This window comes from Cherax quadricarinatus, chromosome 21, assembly GCF_038502225.1.
Source record: "Cherax quadricarinatus isolate ZL_2023a chromosome 21, ASM3850222v1, whole genome shotgun sequence".
NCBI lineage: Eukaryota > Metazoa > Arthropoda > Malacostraca > Decapoda > Parastacidae > Cherax > Cherax quadricarinatus.
The window spans coordinates 15,552,454-15,574,566 of NC_091312.1; the positions used below are offsets into that span (position 1 = coordinate 15,552,454).

A 22,113-nucleotide genomic window follows, 5' to 3' on the forward strand; every position below is an offset into this window, starting at 1 on the left:
TGTGTCGGTATTGTATACCATGTTGATATTCACTCTGTCAGACACTGCAACACAATGGCATCTTGGTATAGAAGAGAAAACACCTTGGACAACTTTTTCAAGAGAGAATGGTTGAATCTGAGAGGGGCGTGACCTCTCGGTGATTACATTCTTTCTTCTACTACTCTACATCTCTCCTGCTGACAGTATGTAAGTCTCCACACTGTCACTTGTTCTTCACATTGTTTCATACTATGAAACAGAATTCTTCTACAGGCTGAGGGACTGACTGATTACATTATCTTCACATCTCTAATGTTCCTGCCTGCTTTCTGTACTCGACTGAAGAAGCCTACTGTGTAGGTGAAGCGTTTCGGAATAAAGTTGCCTAAATGTTGCCTGTGTGTTTTACTTACCATGAATATACAGTGGACCCCCAGTTAACAATATTTTTTCATTCCAGAAGTATGTTCAGGTGCCAGTACTGACCGAATTTGTTCCCATAAGGAATATTGTGAAGTAGATTAGTCCATTTCAGACCCCCAAACATACACGTACAAACGCACTTACATAAATACACTTACATAATTGGTCGCATTGGGAGGTGATCGTTAAGCGGGGGTCCACTGTAATTGTAAAATGCCGTATTAATGAAGTGCTCTTAAGTGAAGCACTCTATTGGCAAGATGCTTGTAATGTTAAAAACAGCAAAAAAAAAAAAAAAAAAAAAAAAAGGAATGAAAGTCCTCTACTCTATACCTAATATAGTACTGTACAAACAATTTACAGCTATATTGCAATTTAAATATGGAAAATGACAAAGTTTAAAGCACAATTTTACCCATAATTTTAAAAGTCCATTATATCAAGGGTTGACTGTACAGTGGAACCTCAAATATCAAACTTTCTTCGGTCCAGAAGTCTGTTCTAGTGCCTTTACCGAATGAATTTATTCCCATCAGGAATAATGTAAATTAGATTAGTCCATTTCAGACCCTTAAAAATACACTTATAAAAGCACTTACAAAAATACACTTACATAATTGGTTGTGTTGGGAGGAGTTCAATTTTTGAGGTTCCACTGTACTTCCCTTTTGATACACTCCTTTCCCAATCTGACTTTCCCTCACTGTCTGCCTTAGAGAGTATTAGAAAGGTCTGTAAATATTAAAAAGTTATAAAAACATCCATATGTGATTATGTTAAATATCCTATTTTTATTTGTCCCAGGTTTTACAAACTTTATTTTTACAATTAATGAATTTCAGCCAGCCTTCCAAAACCTTCGCCAGCGTGTGGAAGGCCATGTTAACAAGTTCCTTGAGAAGAGCACTTGGAAAAATGACATGAACAAAAACCAGCTGCGAGATGGTGTACGCAAGCATGTCAACAAGTAAGATACTTTCATAGTGACATTATTGTATCATTAATTTTACTGTGGTTGGTTGAGTTTTGATCCACAGTAAAATAAATACCAGTACAGTGGAACCCCGGATTTCATCCGCACCGGATATCATATGATTCTGATTTCGACCACTTTTTTTGACAAAATTTTGCTCCTGGATTTTGTACCGCGTCCCGGAAATCGTCTGTATCAGACGCATCCACCTGCCCGGGATGCCGCCACTCATGCATACGTGTTTCAGTCTGGCTCTGTCACTGGTTGAGTGAGCATTCATCCAAAACATTTTGTAATATGTAATCTATTTTTTTTGTGCTTGTTTATTTTTATTTATTTATTTATTAATTTGAACATGATACATAGAAGTACAAAGAAATACAGTGGTTAAGTGTAACATGCCAAAGCCCCTTGTATGCAGAGCATTATGGGCAGGCTTAAAATTAACTTAAGATTAACTAAGCATTGATATATTCAGTGGTAAACATTATTGTAAACAGATAACAATTAAGCACTAATGAGTATTTCAAAGACAGATCATATGGTCATTTACTGTATTGCTGTGCATTCAGTAGAATGGAGTATTCTGTTAGGTAATGTAACTAAAAATAACAAAGTTTGATTGGGTCACAGGTTAAACATTTATGAGATACAATTACAGTGGTCCCTCGCTTTTCGTAGTTCTTGGCAATCATAGATTTCGGAAATCATAGGGGTATTTTCGTATAAACATGGGCTCGCTTTTCATAGGTTGACTTGCGAGTCGTAGTTCATCCAGGACGAGTACCCATGGCGTGAGCCGGGGCGGCAGCCAGTCTGGCATTGTTTACCAGTGAGCGAAGGTCCCCTCATGTGCTCCAGCGAATTATTTCATAATATTCCATTTATTTTAGTGCTTGCAAGTACTAAATAAGCTACCATGGCTCCAAAGAAAGCTCCTAGTGCCAAAGAAGTGGTAAAGAAGGTGAGAAATACGATTGAATTTAAGAAAAACATCATTGAACAATATGAAAGTGGTACAAGTGCGGCCGAACTGGCCAGGATGTATAAGAAACCCTACACAACCATATGTTCCATAGTGGCCAAGAAAAAGGAAATCAAGGATGCTGTTGTTGCAAAGGGGGCAACTATGCTGACAAAAATGAGATCACCAGTACTCGAAGAGGTTGAGAAGTTATTATTGGTGTGGATAAATGAGAAACAATTAGCAGGAGATACTCTTATGACTTTGATTATTTGTGAAAAGGCTAGGCAGTTGCATGACGATTTGGTAAAGAAATTGCCTGAAAATAGTGGTGATGTGAGCGAATTTAAGGCCAGCAAAGGCTGGTTTGAGAGATTTAAGAACAGTACTGGCATACACAGTGTGGTAAGGCATGGTGAGGCTGCCAGTTCAGACCACAAGGCGGCTGAAAAATATGTGCAGGAATTCCAGGAGTACATAGAGGCTGAAGGACTGAAACCTGAACAAGTGTTCAGTTGTGATGAAACAGGCCTCTTTTGGAAGAAAATGCCAAAGAGGACCTTCATTACACAGGAGGAAAAGGCAATGTCAGGACACAAGCCTATGAAAGACAGGCTGACGCTAATGTTCTGTGCTAATGCTAGTGGGGATTTCAAAGTGAAGCCATTACTAGTGTACCATTCTGAAAATCCCAGAGTGTTCAGGAAAAACAATGTTATGAAAAGTAAATTGTGTGTGTTTTTAAAATCTAATAGTAAGGCATGGGTCACGAGGGAAATTTTCGTCGAGTGGTTCAATGAAGTGTTTGGCCCTAGTGTGAAGAATTACCTCCTGGAAAAGAAATTGGATCTCAAGTGCCTGCTAGTAATGGACAATGCACCTGCTCATCCTCCAAACTTGGATGACCTAATTTTCGAGGAGTTTTGGTTCATCACAGTAAAGTTCTTGCCCCCGAATACCACTCCTCTCCTCCAGCCCATGGACCAGCAGGTCATTGCAAACTTTAAAAAGCTCTATACCAAAGCAGTGTTTCACAGGTGCTTGACTGTGACCACAGACACTCACTTGACCCTAAGGGAATTTTGGAGAGAACACTTCAGCATCCTCCATCCTTATAAGTATGGCTTGGGAGGGAGTGACTACCAGGACTTTGAACTCTGCCTGGAGAAAATTGTGGCCAGATTGTGTCGACAAGAGGGATTTTGAAGGGTTTGGGACTGACCCTGATGAGCCTATGTCTGTTGTAAAATCAATTGTGGCACTGGGGAGTTCCATGAGGTTGGATGTGAGTTTGGAGGATGTGGAAGAATTGGTGGAAGACCACAACGAAGAGTTCACCACTGAGGAGCTGCAAGAGCTTCAGCAGGAACAGCAACACATCGCAGCTCAGAATCTTGCTGCAGAGGAGGAGGAAGAGAGATGGAAGATGGTGCCTTCTTCAGAAATTAGAGAGATTTTTGCTATGTGGGGTAAGATGGAAAGATTTATGGAGAAACATCACCCTGACATGGTTGTTGCAAGCCATGTTGGCAACATGTACAGTGACAAAGTCTTGGCCCATTTTAGGGAAGTTTTAAAGAGACGCCAGAAACAGAGCTCTCTGGACAGTTATTTTTGCGAGACAGGACTCCAGTGACTCTCAAGGTGGTCCTAGTGGCATTAAGAAACAGAGAAGAGAAGCAACCCCAGAAAAGCAATTGGTACCTGAGGTGTTGCTGGAAGGGGATTCCCCTTCCAAACTATAAACAATCCACTCTCCTCCTCCAGTCTCCCATACACTAAGAAGAATCTCCAATAAAGGTAAGTGTTATACTGTTAATGTTTCTTTCATCATTTCCCATTGTATTGTTTATGTACTACATGTATATTTCATGTAAAAAATTTTTTTGTTTTAATACTTCTGGGTGTCAGGAGCGGATTAATTGTATTTACATTATTTCTTATGGGGAAAATTGATTCGCAAATCGTAGATTTCGTTAATACAGTGGACCCCCGCATACCGTTGGCATCACATAACGTTAAATCCGCATACCGATACATTTTATCGCTAAGATTTTGCCTTGCATACCGCTAAAAAGCCCGCTCAACGCTATTCGTCCGAGACGCGTCTAATGTGCGGCCTGAGCCAGCCTCACATGTTCCGCCGGTGGCATTGTTTACCAGCCAGCCTCTGCGGTAACATCCAAGCATACAATCGGAACATTTCGTATTATTACAGTGTTTTTGGTGATTTTATCTGCAAAATAAGTGACCATGGGCCCCAAGAAAGCTTCTAGTGCCAACCCTACAGGAATAAGGGTGAGAATTACTACAGAGATGAAGAAAGACATCATTGCTATGTATGAAAGTGGAGTGCGTGTCTCCGAGCTGGCCAGGTTGTATAGTAAACCCCAATCAACCATCGCTACTATTGTGTCCAAGAAAACGGCAATCAAGGAAGCTGTTCTTGCCAAAGGTTCAACTGTGTTTTCGAAACAGAGATCGCAAGTGATGGAAGATGTTCAGAGACTCTTATTGGTGTGGATAAATGAAAAACAGATAGCAGGAGATAGCATCTCTCAAGTGATCATAAATGAAAAGGCTAGGAAGCTGCATGAGGATTTAATTAAAAAAATGCCTGCAACTAGTGATGATGTGAGTGAATTTAAGGCCAGCAAAGGTTGGTTTGAGAGATTTAAGAAGCGTAGTGGCATACATAGTGTGATAAGGCATGGTGAGGCTGCCAGTTCAGACCACAAAGCAGCTGAAAAATATGTGCAGGAATTCAAGGAGTACATAGACAGTGAAGGACTGAAACCTGAACAAGTGTTTAATTGTGATGAAACAGGCCTGTTTTGGAAGAAAATGCCAAGCAAGACCTACATTACTCAGGAGGAAAAGGCACTCCCAGGACATAAGCCTATGAAAGACAGGCTTACTCTGTTGATGTGTTCCAATGCTAGTGGTGATTGCAAAGTGAAGCCTTTATTAGTGTATCACTCAGAAACTCCCAGAGCGTTCAGGCAAAAGAATATCCTCAAGGCTAATTTGTGTGTGCTGTGGAGGGCAAACAGTAAGGCATGGGTCACTAGGGACTTTTTCTATGACTGGTTACACCAAGCATTTGCCCCACTGTGAAAAATTACCTAACTGAAAAGAAATTAGACCTGATGCAGTTATAATAAACAGTCCACACATTCCTAGTGACATAACACAAGCACAGTGCAAAGAAACTGCTATCAGGATAATACAGAACCACGTACAAGTCATCGTGCAAAACAATGAAATCAAAGAAACACGTTTGTTAGGAAAACCAGGAAGTAAACACAGTATAATGATCAGACTTCATTCATACGATAAAAGAAAGGACCTAATTAAATCAGCAATTACAATGAAAAATGGAGTGTACATAAATGAGTGTCTAACAAAAAAACGTCAAAACCTTCTGTTCAGGCTGAGAAAACTTAAACAGGAAAACAAAATACACCAGTGTTTCACGCGAGATGGGAAAATACTAGTAAGGAAAACATCAACAGGACAACAATATACCATCTCAAATGAACACGATTTCTCTACCTTCCTTAGAAAAGCTGACATTTCTGTAACAGATTAGATAAGTGCCCTTAATACATATATACGTGTGGTACATATAGTGTACGTTACTATTATATTGTGCATAATTATTTTTATTATTTTTCATCACTAGCTAATGCCAACTACCTCCAATACTCTATACTTCTTTCTTACTGCTATTAATTGCTCATAATTTTAAACTACAAGTCAAATCTTACTCCAAATTAATAATATTCATTATTCTTACCTGTCCATTTAATTTTGTTTATCACTACTTGTTTTTTTAGTCACTTTTCATTGTGTCTGCAATTAGTGTATATTCCAATTACTTTTTTGCAAGTACCAAAACTATCTTTTGCTAGCTAGTACCAACTACCTCATTTTTTTTACTTTTATTGTGCAATAAACTGCTCAATTTATTTAATATTACAAATCAGATCTTACTCCTAAACCAATATTATTTCATAGTGACCACCTGTCCATTTAACTTTGTTTACCATTACTTAATTTTAGTCCCTTATATATTTTCTCCTTTATTTTAGCTTTATATAACTACCCTAGTTTATATATTCACAATTGTTAAAATAATCAAGGTGCTATTCTCAGGTGCTAAAGTAGAATAAGTTCACAATTTTGCCATTATATTCCAAAGCTCATTATTTGATTACCACTTTATTGTTCACCACAACTTATATTAGTCCCTTTTATATTATTATTTTATACTATAATTCTAACTTTAAAGAATTACCTTTATAGTACTACCTACTATCATATTCCCAAGCTCCATTATTTGATCATCACTATATTTGTATTAGTCCCTTTTATATTGTCTCCTTTATTTTAGCTTAAAAAAAAAAAAAAAAAAAAAAAACAACAACCTTAGCTCATTATTTTACATTTGTTAAATAATTCAGGTGCTATTTTTTAGCTTAAGACTATTTACTTTGTTTTATACTTAATTCTAACTATAGTTTCACTACAAATCTTATGATTACAAGCATTGATCCTGATACCAATCTCTTATTTAATGACTTAAATGAATCAAACAGTTACTGTAATTACTACACTGCAGAACAATCAAAGGCACTTCTCAGTGCCAACAACAACATAACTATCTTTAACTACAATATCAGATCTTTAAGCAAGCATTACGATGACCTCATAGCATTACTAAATTCCTTACATGCCAATATGTCCATCATTACACTAACTGAAACCTGGCTAAAGCCTGATAGTACAGATGTCTATGCCATTCCTGGTTACACAGCCATACACAACTGTAGGCCAGACCAACAAGGGGGTGGCACAGCCATATACTACTCAGACCAACTAGAATGTATCACTAATACTTGCACAAGGGATGAACATGGGGAATATATAATAGCCAAATTCAAATCCAAATACCTACAAAAACCTCTCACATTGATAAACATCTACAGAGTTCCACAGTCAAACATTAGCCAATTTAGTCAAAACCTAGGAAGTATGATAACTGATGCACGCATGAACAAAGATCACTTACTACTCTCAGGTGACTTCAATATAAATCTCCTGCAAGACCAGGACCCACACGTTACTGAATTCACAAACACAATGAGTAACTGTATGTTGCTACCAACAGTAACAAAACCTACAAGAGTTACAGAGACTAGTGTTTCCCTACTTGACCACATCTGGACCAACACCATATCCCCTTTAAAATCAGGCATAATTACAGATAATACCACAGACCACTACCCGACTTTCCTCATAACAACTCTTGGTAAATTACCCCAAGACACTACTAAAGTCACCTTCAGACTTCACAATGAGGCAGCCATTAATAACTTCACAACAGCAGTAGCAAACATTGACTGGCACACTGAGCTAGAAATCTATACAGATATTGACGAATGTATTAATAATTTTCTAAAAAAGACCCAATACCTCTATAACAAGCACTGCCCTAAAACAACTAAACAGATGACAGCTAAGAGACTGAACAGTCCCTGGCTAACACCCAGCATTCTCAAATCCATAAATACAAAACACCAATATGAAAAACAGTACAGAATAGGTCACATAACCAGAGACCAAACAAAACGTTACTCGTCAATCCTAACCAGCCTGATAAGAAGGGCAAAAAAATTGTATTATGAGAACAGATTATCCAACTTACGAGGTGATATAAAAAAGACCTGGAAAACCCTATCAGAAATTCTAGGAACAAAAAAGATATCACGAAATAGCGAAATAAAATTAGCAAAATCAGATGAACCCCAACTCCTACCAACAGAAACAGCAAACAGACTCAATGATTTCTTCTCCACTATAGGACAAAACCTTGCCAATAAAATCCCAAGCTCAGATACCCCACCAAATGACTACCTCACCGGCAACTACCCGAACACACTGTTCCTAGCTCCGACTAACCCATACGAAGTCTCCCTTATTATCAACACACTAAAAAACAAGGCAGGAGATTTAAATACCTTACCACCCTTTATATACAAAAAAGTGTCACAAGTGCTATCACCAATCATTGCAACACTCTTTAACAAATCCATTGAATCCTCCACCTTCCCTACAGTACTCAAAATAGCAAGGGTCACCCCGATCCACAAAGGAGGAGACCAAACAGAGTTGAATAACTATAGGCCAATATCCAACTTACACCCTCTCTCAAAAATCTTCGAAAAATTAATTCATAAACGAATCTACTCCTACCTTATCTCCCAAAACATACTCAACCCCTGCCAATTTGGATTCAGGCCTAATAAAAATACTAATGATGCTATTATACACATGCTAGAACATATATACACTGCAATAGAGAAAAAAGAAGTCCCACTGGGGATCTTCATTGACTTACGTAAAGCTTTTGATACAGTTGACCATGACTTGCTCCACGTAAAATTGTCACACTATGGTATAAGAGGGCACTCCCTCAACTACCTCAAGTCATACCTCAGCAACAGAAGCCAATATGTGTATGCAAATGGGGCAAACTCCTCTGCACAACCAATTACAGTTGGTGTCCCACAGGGAAGTGTCCTTGGCCCTCTTCTCTTTCTCCTATACATAAATGACCTACCAAATGCTTCGCAATTACTCAAACCCACACTATTTGCAGATGACACTACATACGTCTTCTCCCACCCGAGCCCAGTCACGCTAGCCAATACTGTAAATACCGAATTACAGAAAATATCTACCTGGATGAGAACTAACAAACTTACACTAAACATTGACAAAACCTACTTCATTCAGTTTGGTAACAGAGCTACAGATGTCCCTCTTAACATAATGATAAACGGATCACCTATCACAAAGCTAACAGAGGGAAAATTCTTAGGAATCCACCTTGATAATAGACTCAAATTTCATACACATATACAACAAATTTCTAAGAAAATTTCCAAGACTGTAGGCATACTATCGAAGATACGGTACTATGCTCCACAGTCAGCCCTCCTGGCCCTATATCACTCTCTTATTTACCCCTATCTCACCTATGGAATTTGTGCATGGGGCTCAACAACAAGTAACCATCTCAGACCACTAATTACCCAACAAAAGGCTGCAGTTAGAATGATAACAAATTCTCACTATAGGCAGCACACACCACCAATATTCAATACACTAAACCTCCTCACCATACAAAACATCCATACTTACTACTGCACCTATTACATACATAGAACACTTAACTCTGATATTAACCCTCCCCTCAAACATCTCCTTGCCAACCTCAACAGAACACATGACCATAACACAAGGCACAGATCACTCTTTGATGTTCCTCGTGTCCATCTCACACTATGTAAAAACTCAATGCACATAAAAGGCCCTAAAATCTGGAATTCATTACCTGTAAATATAAAAGAAACACTACCTGTTTATAAATTCAAGTCTCTTCTCAAAGATCACTTACTCACCCAAAACCAAATAAATACTGAATAACTGAACCTTATAAATTGTATATCTTAAATGTTTCTCACAATTATATCACATAAATGTTAAACCTAAAACCCAATCTAACTTTATTATTTTTTAAATACACTACCTAACAGAATACTCCATTCTACTGAATGTACAACAATGCATACAACCATATGACCTGTCTTTGTAATACTCACTTGTGCTTTATAAGTAACCTGTTTACATTAATGTTTTATCACTGATTTCATCATTGCTTAGTTAATCTTAAGTTAATTTTAAGCCAGCCCGTAATGCTATGCATAGTATAAGTGGCTTTGGCATACTGCTCTTACCTGTATTTGTTGTACCTCTGTATGTGTGCTCAAATTTTTAAATAAATAAATAAATAAATAAAGTGCCTCCTGGTGTTAGACACTGCCCCTGGTCATCCTACAGACGTGGCAGAGCGACTTTATGGGGACATGAGCTTCATTAAGGTGAAGTTTTTGCCTCCTAATACCACTCCTCTCCTGCAGCCCATGGACCAGCAGGTTATTGCAAACTTCAAAAAACTGTACACAAAAGCTCTGTTTGAAAGGTGCTTTGTAGTGACCTCAGAAACTCAATTGAGAGAGAGCACTTTAATATCCTCAATTGTGTAAACCTTATAGGTAAGGCTTGGGAGGGAGTGACTAAGAGGACCTTGAACTCTGCTTGGAAGAAACTGTGGCCAGAATGTGTAGACCAAAGGGATTTTGAAGCATTTGAGGCTAACCCTGGGAATCCTATGCCAGTTGAGGAATCCATTGTGGCATTGGGAAAGTCCTTGGGGTTGGAGGTTAGTGGGGATGATGTGGAAGAGTTGGTGGAGGAGGTCAATGAAGAACTAACCACTGATGAGCTGCTAGATCATCTTCATCAGCATGAGGCCAGACCTGAGGAAACTGGTTCGGAGGAGGGGAGAGAGAAATTGAAGAAGTTGCCTACTTCAAAGATTAAGGAAATGTGTGGAATGTGGCTTAAAGTGCGAACCTTTTTTGATGACAATCACCCTAACACAGCTATTGCAAGCCGTGCTGGTGACTATTACACTGACAATGTTGTGAACCACTTTAGGAAAGTCATAAAGGAACGGGAGGTACAGGCTTCTATGGACAGATATGTTGTGCGACAGAAGTCCAGTGACTCTGAAGCTGGTCCTAGTGGCATTAAAAGAAGAAGGGAAGTAACCCCGGAAAAGGACTTGACACCTCAAGTCTTAATGGAAGGGGATTCCCCTTCTAAACACTAAGACTCTCTCCTCCTCCCATCCCATCAATCATCACCAGATCTTCAATAAAGGTAAGTGTCATGTAACTGTGCATGTCTTTTTCAGTTTGTGTGTATTAAAATTAATATTCATGTGGTAAAAGTTTTTTTTTCATGCTTTGGGGTGTCTTGCACGGATTAATTTGATTTCCATTATTTCTTATGGGGAAAATTAATTCGCATAACGATAATTTCGCATAACAATGAGCTCTCAGGAACGGATTAATATCGTTATGCGGGGGTCCACTGTAGTAGCAGCTCCAGGAACGGATTAACTATGAAAAACGAGGGACCACTGTATTTATGTAGTTGTGGGTGAGTAAGTGATTTTTAGGAAGAGACTTGAATTTATAAACAGACAGTGTTTCTTTTATATTCACTGGTAATGAATTCCAGATTTTTGGGCCTTTTATGTGCATTGAGTATTTGCATAGTGTGAGATGGACACAAGGAACATCAAAGAGTGATCTGTGCCTTGTGTTATGGCCATGTGTTCTGTTGAGGTTGGTAAGAAGACGTTTGAGGGGAGGGTTAATATCCGAATTAAGTGTTCTATGTATGTAGTAGGTACAATAATAAGTATGGAAGTTTTGTATGGTGAGTAGGTTTAGAGTTTTGAATATTGGTGGAGTGTGCTGCCTGTTGTGGGAATTTGTTATCATTCTGACTGCAGCCTTTTGTTGGGTAATTAATGGTCTGAGATAGTTTATTGTTGTTGAGCCCCATGCACAAATTCCATAGGTGAGATAGGGGTAAATAAGTGAGTGATATAGGGCCAGGAGGGCTGACTGTGGAACATAGTACCATATCTTCGATATTGAGTGCGACTGCGAAATAAGCCACCGTGGGCCCAAAGAAAGTTCCTAGTGTCAACCCTTTGGTAAGGAAGGTGAGAAACACGATAGAATTCAAGAAAGAGATTGTAGAATAATACAAAAGTGGCGCACGTGTGGCCGAGCTTGTCGGAATGTGTGGCAAGTCTAAATCAACAATCAGTTCCATCCTGGCAAAGAAAGTAGAAATCAAGGAAACTGATGTTGTAAAAGGGGTAAATATGCTAATGAAAAAGAGATCACAAACAATCGAAGATGTAGAGACATTGTTGTTGGTGTGGATCATTGAAAAACAGTTAGTGGGAGATAGTGTTGTGGAGTCAATCATTTGCGAAAAGGCAAGGCAGTTGCAGATCTCGTAAAGAAAATGCCTGGAACGAGTGCTGCTGTTAGTGAATTTAAGGCTAGCAGAAGCTGGTTTGACAGATTCAAGAAGCGTAGTGGCATACACAGTGTTGTAAGGCATGGTGAGGCTGCAAGTTCAGACAAACCTGCGGCCGAAGAATTCACTGATGAATTCAAGGAGTACGTAGAGACTGAAGGATTCGTCCCCCAACAAGTCTTTAGTTGTGACAAAACAGGCCTCTTTTGGAAGAAAATGCCAGAAGACCCACATCACGCAGGAGGAAAAGGCACTGCCAGGACACAAGCCTATGAAGGATAGGCTAACTCTTTTGTTCTGTGGTAATGCTAGTGGGGATTTCAAAGTGAAGCCTTTACTCATGTATCACTGAAAATCCCAAAGTGTTCAAGAGAAACAATGTCATCAAGTGTAAATTGTGTGTGATGTGGAAAGCTAATGATGAGGCATGGGTCACGAGGCAAATTTTCATTGACTGGGTTCATGAAGTGTTTGGCCTGAGTGTGAAAAAAATACCTCCTGGAAAATAAAGTGCCTCCTGGTACTGGACAATGCTCCTGCTCATCCTACAGACTTGGAAGACCAATAGTTCAGGGACTTCAGTTTTATAACCATGAAGTTCTTGCCACCTAACACCACTCCTTTCATCCAGCCCATGGACCAGCAGGTCATTTCTAACTTTAAAAAACTCTACATGAAAGTAATGTTTTAAAGGTGCTTTGAAGTGACCTTGAACACTGAATTGACCCTAAGAGAGTTCTGGAGGAATCACTTCAGTATCCTCCATTGCATAAGCCTTATAGATAAGGCTTGGCAGGGAGTGACTTCCAGGACTTTGAACTCTGCTTGGAGAAAATTGTGGACAGAATGTGTCCTCGACAAAGATTTTGAAAGGTTTGAGGCTGACCCTGTCAACCTTATGCCTGTTGTGGAATCTATTGTATCTTTGGGGAAGTCCATGGGATTGGATGTGAGTGGCCAGGATGTGGAAGAGTTGGTGGAGAACCACAGGGAAGAGTTGGTGGAGGACCACAGGGAAGAGCTAACCATTGAAGAGCTGCAAGACCTTCATCTGGAACAGCATCAGACCACAGCTGAAGAAACTGCTTCAGAGGAGGAGGAAGAGAGAGGGGAGAAGGGGCCTTCTTCAGTGATTAAGGACATTTGTGCAAATTGGAATGAGGTGCAAACTTTTGTGGAAAAATATTACCCTGACCAAGCTGATACAAACTGTATCCGCAACGTGCTCAGTGACAATACCGTGTCCCATTTTAGGCAATTCGTAAAGAGATGCCAGAAACAGACCTCTCTGGACAGATTTTTAGTGCGACAGGGGTCCAGTGCCAGTAAAAGACAAAGAAGGGAAGTAACCCCGGATAGGGCTTTGATACTTGAAGTCCTTATGGAGGGGGATTCCCCTTCCAAACAATAGGCTCTCCTCCCTCTTCCCTCCTTGCCGTCCATACCCCAACACGAATCTTCAATAAAGGTAAGTATGATGTTAAATGTTCATTTATTTATTTCATTAGTCATTTATGTTTCTTTCTCATTGTTTTCTGTATGTAAAACTATAGTTATTCTTTAAAAAATGTATTTTTTTGTTAGTAATTTTGGGTGTCTTGAACGGATTAATTGTATTTACATTATTTCTTATGGATTTAGACTGACCTTCTGGAATGGATTAAGGACAAAATCCGGGGTTCCACTGTACTACTGTGAGTAATTACTACTGCAGGACTTTTTTCTTTTTTTTTTAATTTCAGTTGCATCTGTGCTTTTTTTTTTAAATCTTTTGGCAACCAGATTTTTTTGTCAATACTATTTTAAACTTTATGTTCACTATCCACAGTTAAGTTATCACATCTTTATTAACTTTTTGATTGTAGCGATCGCTTGATTTCCTGTGGGTCATCCATAAGAGGTGCATATGACTGAGTTGAGCAAAGCCAGTTGCCAGTCACTGCTGAGAACAGTGCCTGCACTGAGATTCAGGTACTGGTAATGTACGAATTCAAATTATGTGCAAATGTATTGCACTTATTATCATATGAAATATGAACTGTTTAACCCTTTCAGGGTTTCTGACATACTAGTACGGCTCACACACCAGTGTTATTGACGTACTAGTACGCCTAAATTCTAGCGCCTTCAAATCTAGCAAGAGAAAGCTGGTAGGCCTACATATGAAAGAATGGGTCTTGTGTGGTCAGTGTATGTAGTATAAAAAAAATCCTGCAGCACACACTGTGTAATGAGAAAAAAAACTTTGACCGTGTTTTTGGTTTAAAACAGCGGCTTTGCACTGTATTTTCGTATGGAATTTATGGTTGTATTCTAATTTTCCTGTTCTCATTTTATAGAATAGAGACATATTACAGAAATTGAGATGATTTTGACTGGTTTCACAATGAAAAGTACCTTGAAATTGAGCTCAAAGTAGCAGAAATGTTTGATTTTTGCCAAAGTTCATAAGTAAACAAATCATGCCATGCGTCCAATACACGTCAACTGGTGAGTCTAATATTCTTTCACAAGTGTGCTGATATTATTTATACCATTTCTACACTAATGCAGTAGTCTGCATAACAGTAAATCTTCGATTTTTTTGTGAGAATAAAAATTCAAAGTGGAAAGCAAAAGAAATGTAAGAGGGGCCTGGGGAAGTGACTAATGAACAGAGGAAATGTTATTTTAGTGCCAGGAATGTCTGTCTTGTTTATTCTGGACCCTATTTGGAAATTGGCATCTTTTGAAATTTGTGTGAAATTGGCAAAATTGCGAATTTCTGACCACTTTATTGGATAGTTGAAATTGGTAAATGGGTGGTTTCTTGTACTCATTCGATAGAAAAAATGGAGTTCTAGCAAAATAGTTACGATTTTTGTCGACTAGTACACTGGAATTGGCCGAAAATAGGACTCAAAGTGGGCAAAATCGCCGATGCATCAACATCGTCGAGACCACTAACTTCGCAAGAGCATAATTCCGTAAGTTTTCCATCAAATTTCATACTTTTGGTGTCATTATGATCGGGAAAAGATTCCCTATCTTTTCATAAGAAAAAATAATTTTTTTTCCAAAAAATTTTTGATCCTGAGAACAAGTTTAGGAGAGGGCCTCTCGACCCTGAAAAGGTTAATTAAAACCATCGATATTGGTTATATTATTGTGTGTGGGGAGTGTGCATCATATCTTTTGATAATCTGCTGATTCCCCATTGTTTTGATTCAGCTCATCCTCCAGTTTAAGCAGCTTTCATGGAGATACCAATGCACTTGAAAAAATAAGCTGCTCATTTGTTGTAATGTTGTTGGTTAACTACATATATGACTAATTTACATTACTGTTACCTAAACTAGAATAATAAATATTGCATTTTTGTAGAAGTTTAGATCAGACAAAAATTAACAAAATGTGATGTGTTGCAAAACAGCCTTCCTCTTGGGAACACAGTTTGACCACTTATGATGTATGCTAATACAGTAGGGCTTCACTTTACAGCATCCCGCTAATACCGCAATTTCAAATTATGACCAAAATTTACTATGCGGCAAGTGGTCTTTCAAATACGACACGCCCCACCTGGTTTGTTTACATTCTCCATGAGCACATCTATTATGTCTGGAAACTTTCCAAAATTTTGAGTGTTTTAAAGTTATTGTGTATTTTTTATGTTCTCTGATAATTATACTTGTGTACCTGTACCTAAATATACTTACACACTGTGCTGGCATGCAGGTACACATTAAAATCGCTAAGAGTCTCTCTACTCGTGATGCCAGTACTACGTAATAATAATCACTCTTGGGCACATTAAATGTCTTACTTTACATTAATATAGACATTTTTGTTAATCCATCTATGATATTTTCTTCAAAATTACATAAGAAATGCATTACATAGCATATAAACATGATACATACACCCATAGAATAAAAATTGACATAAATATGAGATTTGTTTACAAAGCGGCTTGGTTGGTAGTGTCAAAAGAATTATGTTTTCTCTAGTCAGACACTGGGGATAACTGTAGAAAAATATTTCTTTCATATGCCTTCACTTTATATATGGTAATTCTCGACACTTGTGGGTTTATTTTTATTGTGATAATAAAAATAATATCTTCATCATTCGCTCTAAAATGGTGTGTTGCATGAGAATGGGAGTGTTGCTGTTTATTTATTCTGTACTAGCTCGTACAACTTGCACACAACGTAAGAGTATTTGTATTGTGAGATAATTATTATTATAATAAAAAAAAATATTGTGAAGTAAAAGTTTTACAAACTCTTACAAACGTATGTGAATGAACTAAAAGTAGACACATTTATTTCACCTGACCAAGTGATTGCCCACTTACCTGTTCAGTTTGTGTTTTTATATTGTCTGAACTCCATGCCTCGTTCTGTGTCTTGTTTACTCTTTAGTTAACTAGTCGGCTTTCATTGACGATGGCGTCTAAGCTTAGTTGTGATAAAAAGAGGAGTCATAAGCCACTTACTTTAAGTGCCAAGTTAGAAATGATTGAACTGGGTGAACATGGTGTGTCTATGACTGAGATAGCACATAAGCTTGGTTTGGCTCGTCATACAGTACAATAAGGGAAAAGTAGTGTGGAAAATTAAAAGTGCTACACCAGTGAGCACAAAAGTTATAAGAAAACATGATAACCTTATTGCTGACATGGAAAAACTTTTAATGGTGTGGATTAATGATCAGACTAGTCACAATGTGCCTTTAAACTGAGCCATTACCCAGTCCAAGGCCCTAAGTCTCTTCAATTCTATGAAGGTTGAGAGAGGCGAGGAAGCTGCTGAAGATAAATCCACAGCTAGGAGAGGCTGGTTTAATAGGTTAAAGGTAAGAGGCCAACTTCACAACATCAGAATGCAGGGTGAAGCTGCAAGCGCCGGCAATTTAGCTGCAGAAAATTATCCATATGAGCTAGCTGAGATAATGGAATGTGATGGATATACCAAGCAACAGATTTTTAATGTGGATACAACTTGTGTACCTGTGTGGTAGCCGGGCGGAGGGAAAGCATTACATTTTCTCTGGTCCAGCACCAGAGAAAGCATGTATGAATCTGCATTTGGCCTAGTCATTCCCCCACTCCACTTTTGTTAAAATTCTCGGCATGAATTATTCATTACTTCTCCCTTTGTTTATGATGGCATCTAAAGGTAGTTGTTAGAAATGATTAAATTCAGTGAACAAGGTATGTTGATGCTAATAATGTGGCTCTGGACCGCAGTGTAGGTAGCCGGTAGGTGTAGCCCAGGCGGGCTACACCTACCGGCTACCTACACTGACTTCATACAAATAAATACTACTCGCCTCTCATCCTACGTTAAGACTACACATTTTAACCCTTTGACAGTCGCAACCCCCAATCCTGAGGTGTCTCCTGGTGTCGCAAAATTTAAAAAAAAAAAATTTTTTTTTTTCTTATGAAATGATAGAGAATCTTTTCCCGATTGTAATGACACCAAAAAAACTAAATTTGATGGAAAACTGACAGAATTATGCTCTCGCGAAGTTAGCGACCTCGGCGCTGTTTACAAATCGGCGATTTCACCCAATTTGAGCCCTATTTTCTGCTAATTCCATTGTTCCAGTTGCCCAAACTCATAGCTATTTCTTTAGAACTCCATTTTTTCTATCGACTGAGTACAAGAAACTGCCCATTTACCGATTTCAACTACCTAATAATGTGATCAGAAATTTGCAATTTGTCCAGTTTCACGAAAACTAAAAAATATGACAATTTCAAAATAAGGTCCAGAATGACCAATGCAGACATTCCTGGCTCTAAAATAACATTTTCTTTGCTCATCAGTCATGTCTCCAGGCCCCTCTGATATAACTCTTGCTTTCTATTTTGAATTTTTATTCAAACAAAAAATAGAAGACTTACTATTATGCAGACTACTGCAATACTGTAATAATTGTATAAATAGCATCAACCCATTCATGACTGCATATTAGAATGGCTAGTTGGACATTTATTGGACAATGGCATCATTTGTTTACTTTTGAACATTGGCAAAAATCAAACATTTCCCCTACTTTGAGCTCCTTTTCTAGATTCTTTTTATAGTAAAATCAATCAAAATCACCTCTATTTCTATAATATGTTTTCCATTCTATCAAATGAGACCAAGAAAACGAGAATACAACCATAAATACTATACGAAAATAGACCACAAAGTCGGCATTTTAATTAAAAAAAACGGTCGGAGTTTTTTTTTTCTCATTATGCACTGCGTGCTCCAGGATTTTTTTTATATGGTGCACACTGACCACACAGACCCATTCTCTCACATGTGGGCCTACCAGCTTTCTCCTGCTTGATTTGAAGCCGCTAGAATTTATGAGTATATATACGTCAAACACGGTACCTCGTAAGACGTATATATACGGCCGCGACAGTCAAAGGGTTAAGGTAAATAATGAGTGTACTGTATGTGTATTTTATCTCTCTGGGCTGCTTTAAACATCGTATATTAAATATGAGACTTATTTATACATATAAGCACTACTCACCTCTCACCCTACATTAAGACTACAAATATTTTAAGGTAAGTAATGAATGTACAGTGGTCCCTCGCTTTTCGTAGTTCTCCGCAATCGTAAATTTCGCCAATCATAGGGGTATTTTCGTATAAACATGGACTCGCTTTTCATAGGTTGACTCGCGAATAGTAGTTTGTCAGGGACGCGTACACACGGTGTGAGCCGGGGCGGCCTCCCTACCCAGCCAGTCTGGCATTGTTTACCAGTGAGTGAAGGTCCTCTCAAGTGCTCCTACGAAATATTTCATAATATTCCACTCATTTTAGTGCTTGCAATTACTAAATAAGCTACCATGGCTCCAAAGAAGGCTCCTAGTGCCAAGCCTGTGGTAAAGAAGGTGAGAAATATGTACAGTGACAAAGTCTTGGGCCATTTTCGGGAAGTGTTAAAGAGACGCCAGAAACAGAGCTCTCTCCACAGTTACTTTGTGAGACAGGACTAGAGTGACTCTCAAGGTGGTCCTAGTGGCATTAAGAAACAGAGAAGAGAAGCAACCCCAGAGAAGCAATTGGTACCCGAGGTGTTGCTGGAAGGGGATTCCCCTTCCAAACTGTAAACAATCCAATCTCTCTCCTCCTCCAGTCTCTCATACACTAAGAAGAATCTCCAATAAAGGTAAGTGTTATGCTGTTAATGTTTCATTCATCATTTCCCATTGTATTGTTTATGTACTATATGTATATTTCATGTAAAAAATTTTTTGTTTCAATACTTCTGGGTGTCAGGAACGGATTAATTGTATTTACATTATTTCTTATGGGGAAAATTGATTCGCAAATCGTAAATTTCGTTTATAGTAACAGCTCCAGGAACGGATTAATTACGAAAAACGAGGGACCACTGTACTGTGTATTTTACTTTTTATTGTCTTTTAATGCCTAGTTCTATTACCAACTTCATATAAGTTAGTGTAAACTTGTCTGGCATTTATTCAATTCAATTAAATTCAATTCAAGTTTATTCTCTATAAGGGTTACAATGTGGGGTTTACAGGTTTTGGGTATTGTGTGGTTTACATGTTATAAAATACTAATTACAGAGGGGGCCACTAGGACACCTAGCATGGCTAGTCATTTTGAGCAGACTTAGATTAATTCTTAACATTAAATCCTTACAGATTATGGTATTAACCCTTTGACTGTTTATGCCGTATAAATACGTCTTACGTGCCACTGTTTCTGACGTATATATACTCAATAATTCTAGCGGCTTCAAACCAAGCTGAAGAAAGCTGGTAGGCCCACATGTGAGAGAATGGGTCTGTGTGGTCAGTGTGCACCACATAAAAAAAATCCTGCAGCACACAGTGCGTAATGAGAAAAAAAAACTGATCGTTTTTTTGGATTAAAACGCCAACTTTGAGGTGTATTTTCATATAGTATTTATCGTTGTATTCATGTTTTCATGGTCTTAGGTGATAAAATGGAAAACATTACAGAAATAGAGATGATTTTCATTACTTTGACGATGAAAACGACCTTGAAACTCAGCTCAAAGTAGCGGAAATGTTCGATTTTTACCAATGTTCAGGAGTAAACAAATCACACCACACGTCCAATACACATCAACTGGGGAGTCTAATATTCTTTCACTAGTGCACTGATATTATTTATACCATTTTTACAATAATGCAGTAGTCTGCATAACAGTAAATTTTATATTTTTTGTATGAATAAAAAATCAAAATAGAAAGCAATAATAACATAAGAGGGGCCTAGAGATGTGACTAATGAGCAGAGGATATGTTATTTTAGTGCCAAGAATGTCTACCTTGTTTATTCTGGACTCTATTTTGAAATTGGCATCTTTTTTAATTTGCATGAAATTGGCCAAATTGCCAGTTTCTGACCACTATATTGGGTAGTTCAAATTGGTAAATGGGCGGTTTCTTGTACTCAGCTGATAGATAAAATGGAGTTCTAAAGAAATGGCTATGAGTTTGGTCAACTGGAACAACGGAATTGACTGAAAACAGGGCTCAAAGTCGGCGAAATCGCCGATACGCATATGTCGCCAAGACCGCTAACTTTGCGGGAGCATAATTCCGTGAGTTTTCGACCAAATTTCGAACTTTTGGTGTCATTACCATCGGGAAAAGATTCTCTATCATTTCATAAGAAAAAATAATTTTTTTTTTTTTTTTTTTTTTTTTTTTTTTTTTTTTTTTTTTTTTTTTTTAAAATTTTAATTTTTTTTTTTTTTTTTTTTTTTTTTTTATTTTTTTTTCAAAAATTTATCGACATAGAATGACAGTTTCAGAAAGGGGCCTGCGACAGTCAAAGGGTAAAGGCTAAGTGACCATCTTAATTTGTGAATCTAGCAATGTGAATGCTTTTATTTTGGCACAATACAAGGTGTCTATATTGGAGTATCATAGGAAAAAATGGCGTTCTGCTTTCCGGCGATGTCTGCTTTCTGGCGATAGCCTGGAACCTAACCTGCCATATAAGTGGGGCCCTACTGTATACTGTAACCTGTCTGGGTAACAGTATGACTTGCATGTACACCTTTTAGTTATACATAAAGTTAATCATTTTAGTTGGTGTGAGCATTGTCCAAGCAAGTTTTTGTAAGTGAAATGACAGCTTAATTTTTTTGGCAGTCTGTAAATTGTAACATTTTCTGTATACATGTGTATGGTTTTTGTGTTGTTTTAATACAGTACTGATATTAAACATATGAGTGTGGCATTGCTGTGATGCTTGAATTTTGCAAGAGTACTCACCGCATCCCTGCTTTCACTTGGGACCCATGCAGTAACTTCCTCCCAATATTCACAGTATTGAAAAATTTCACTGGAAAAATAAAACTATATTCCAGCTTGGGTATCCTGGACACGGGTATAGATGCCATCATTACTCAAGTAGTTAATCCAAAAATCAAGCCATTGATTCTACCTTATGTTGAGGACACCGTCTATACTTTTCTACAAATTGACAAGCCCAAGAGAGAGAGACAAGGTAAGTGCTTCATATTCATTTTTTCTATATTATTGGTAGTTATTTGTGTTTAAGAATCAAAGAATTTTTTTATATGCAAATATTTTTTGCTTCCAATGCTGGAAAACATATTTTCAGAATGCGTTTCATATTCTTCTTTTGATATGGCTTAGATAAGATAGATTTTGCCACTGAAGTGGCTGGTTTATTGTGCACCCCATATCTATCTTGTGGATGGATGGTAGTGCAAGACCATGTGGATACATGAAAGTCCTAGGAACTAGGCCCCAAAAGGGTTAACA

General features: G+C 38.0%; 1 protein-coding gene across 2 annotated transcripts in view; it reads left to right on the forward strand.

The window, feature by feature from the left end:
* LOC128689089 (biorientation of chromosomes in cell division protein 1-like 1) overlaps positions 1–22,113 on the forward strand; it is an 83,450-nt gene that overhangs the window by 10,213 nt on the left and 51,124 nt on the right. For both annotated transcript variants that reach the window (XM_070087250.1, XM_070087251.1), the window contains exons 2-3: positions 1,248–1,372; positions 21,693–21,832. In XM_070087250.1, the coding sequence (XP_069943351.1) occupies positions 1,248–1,372; positions 21,693–21,832 (265 nt within the window). The remainder of the gene's footprint in view (positions 1–1,247; positions 1,373–21,692; positions 21,833–22,113) is intronic.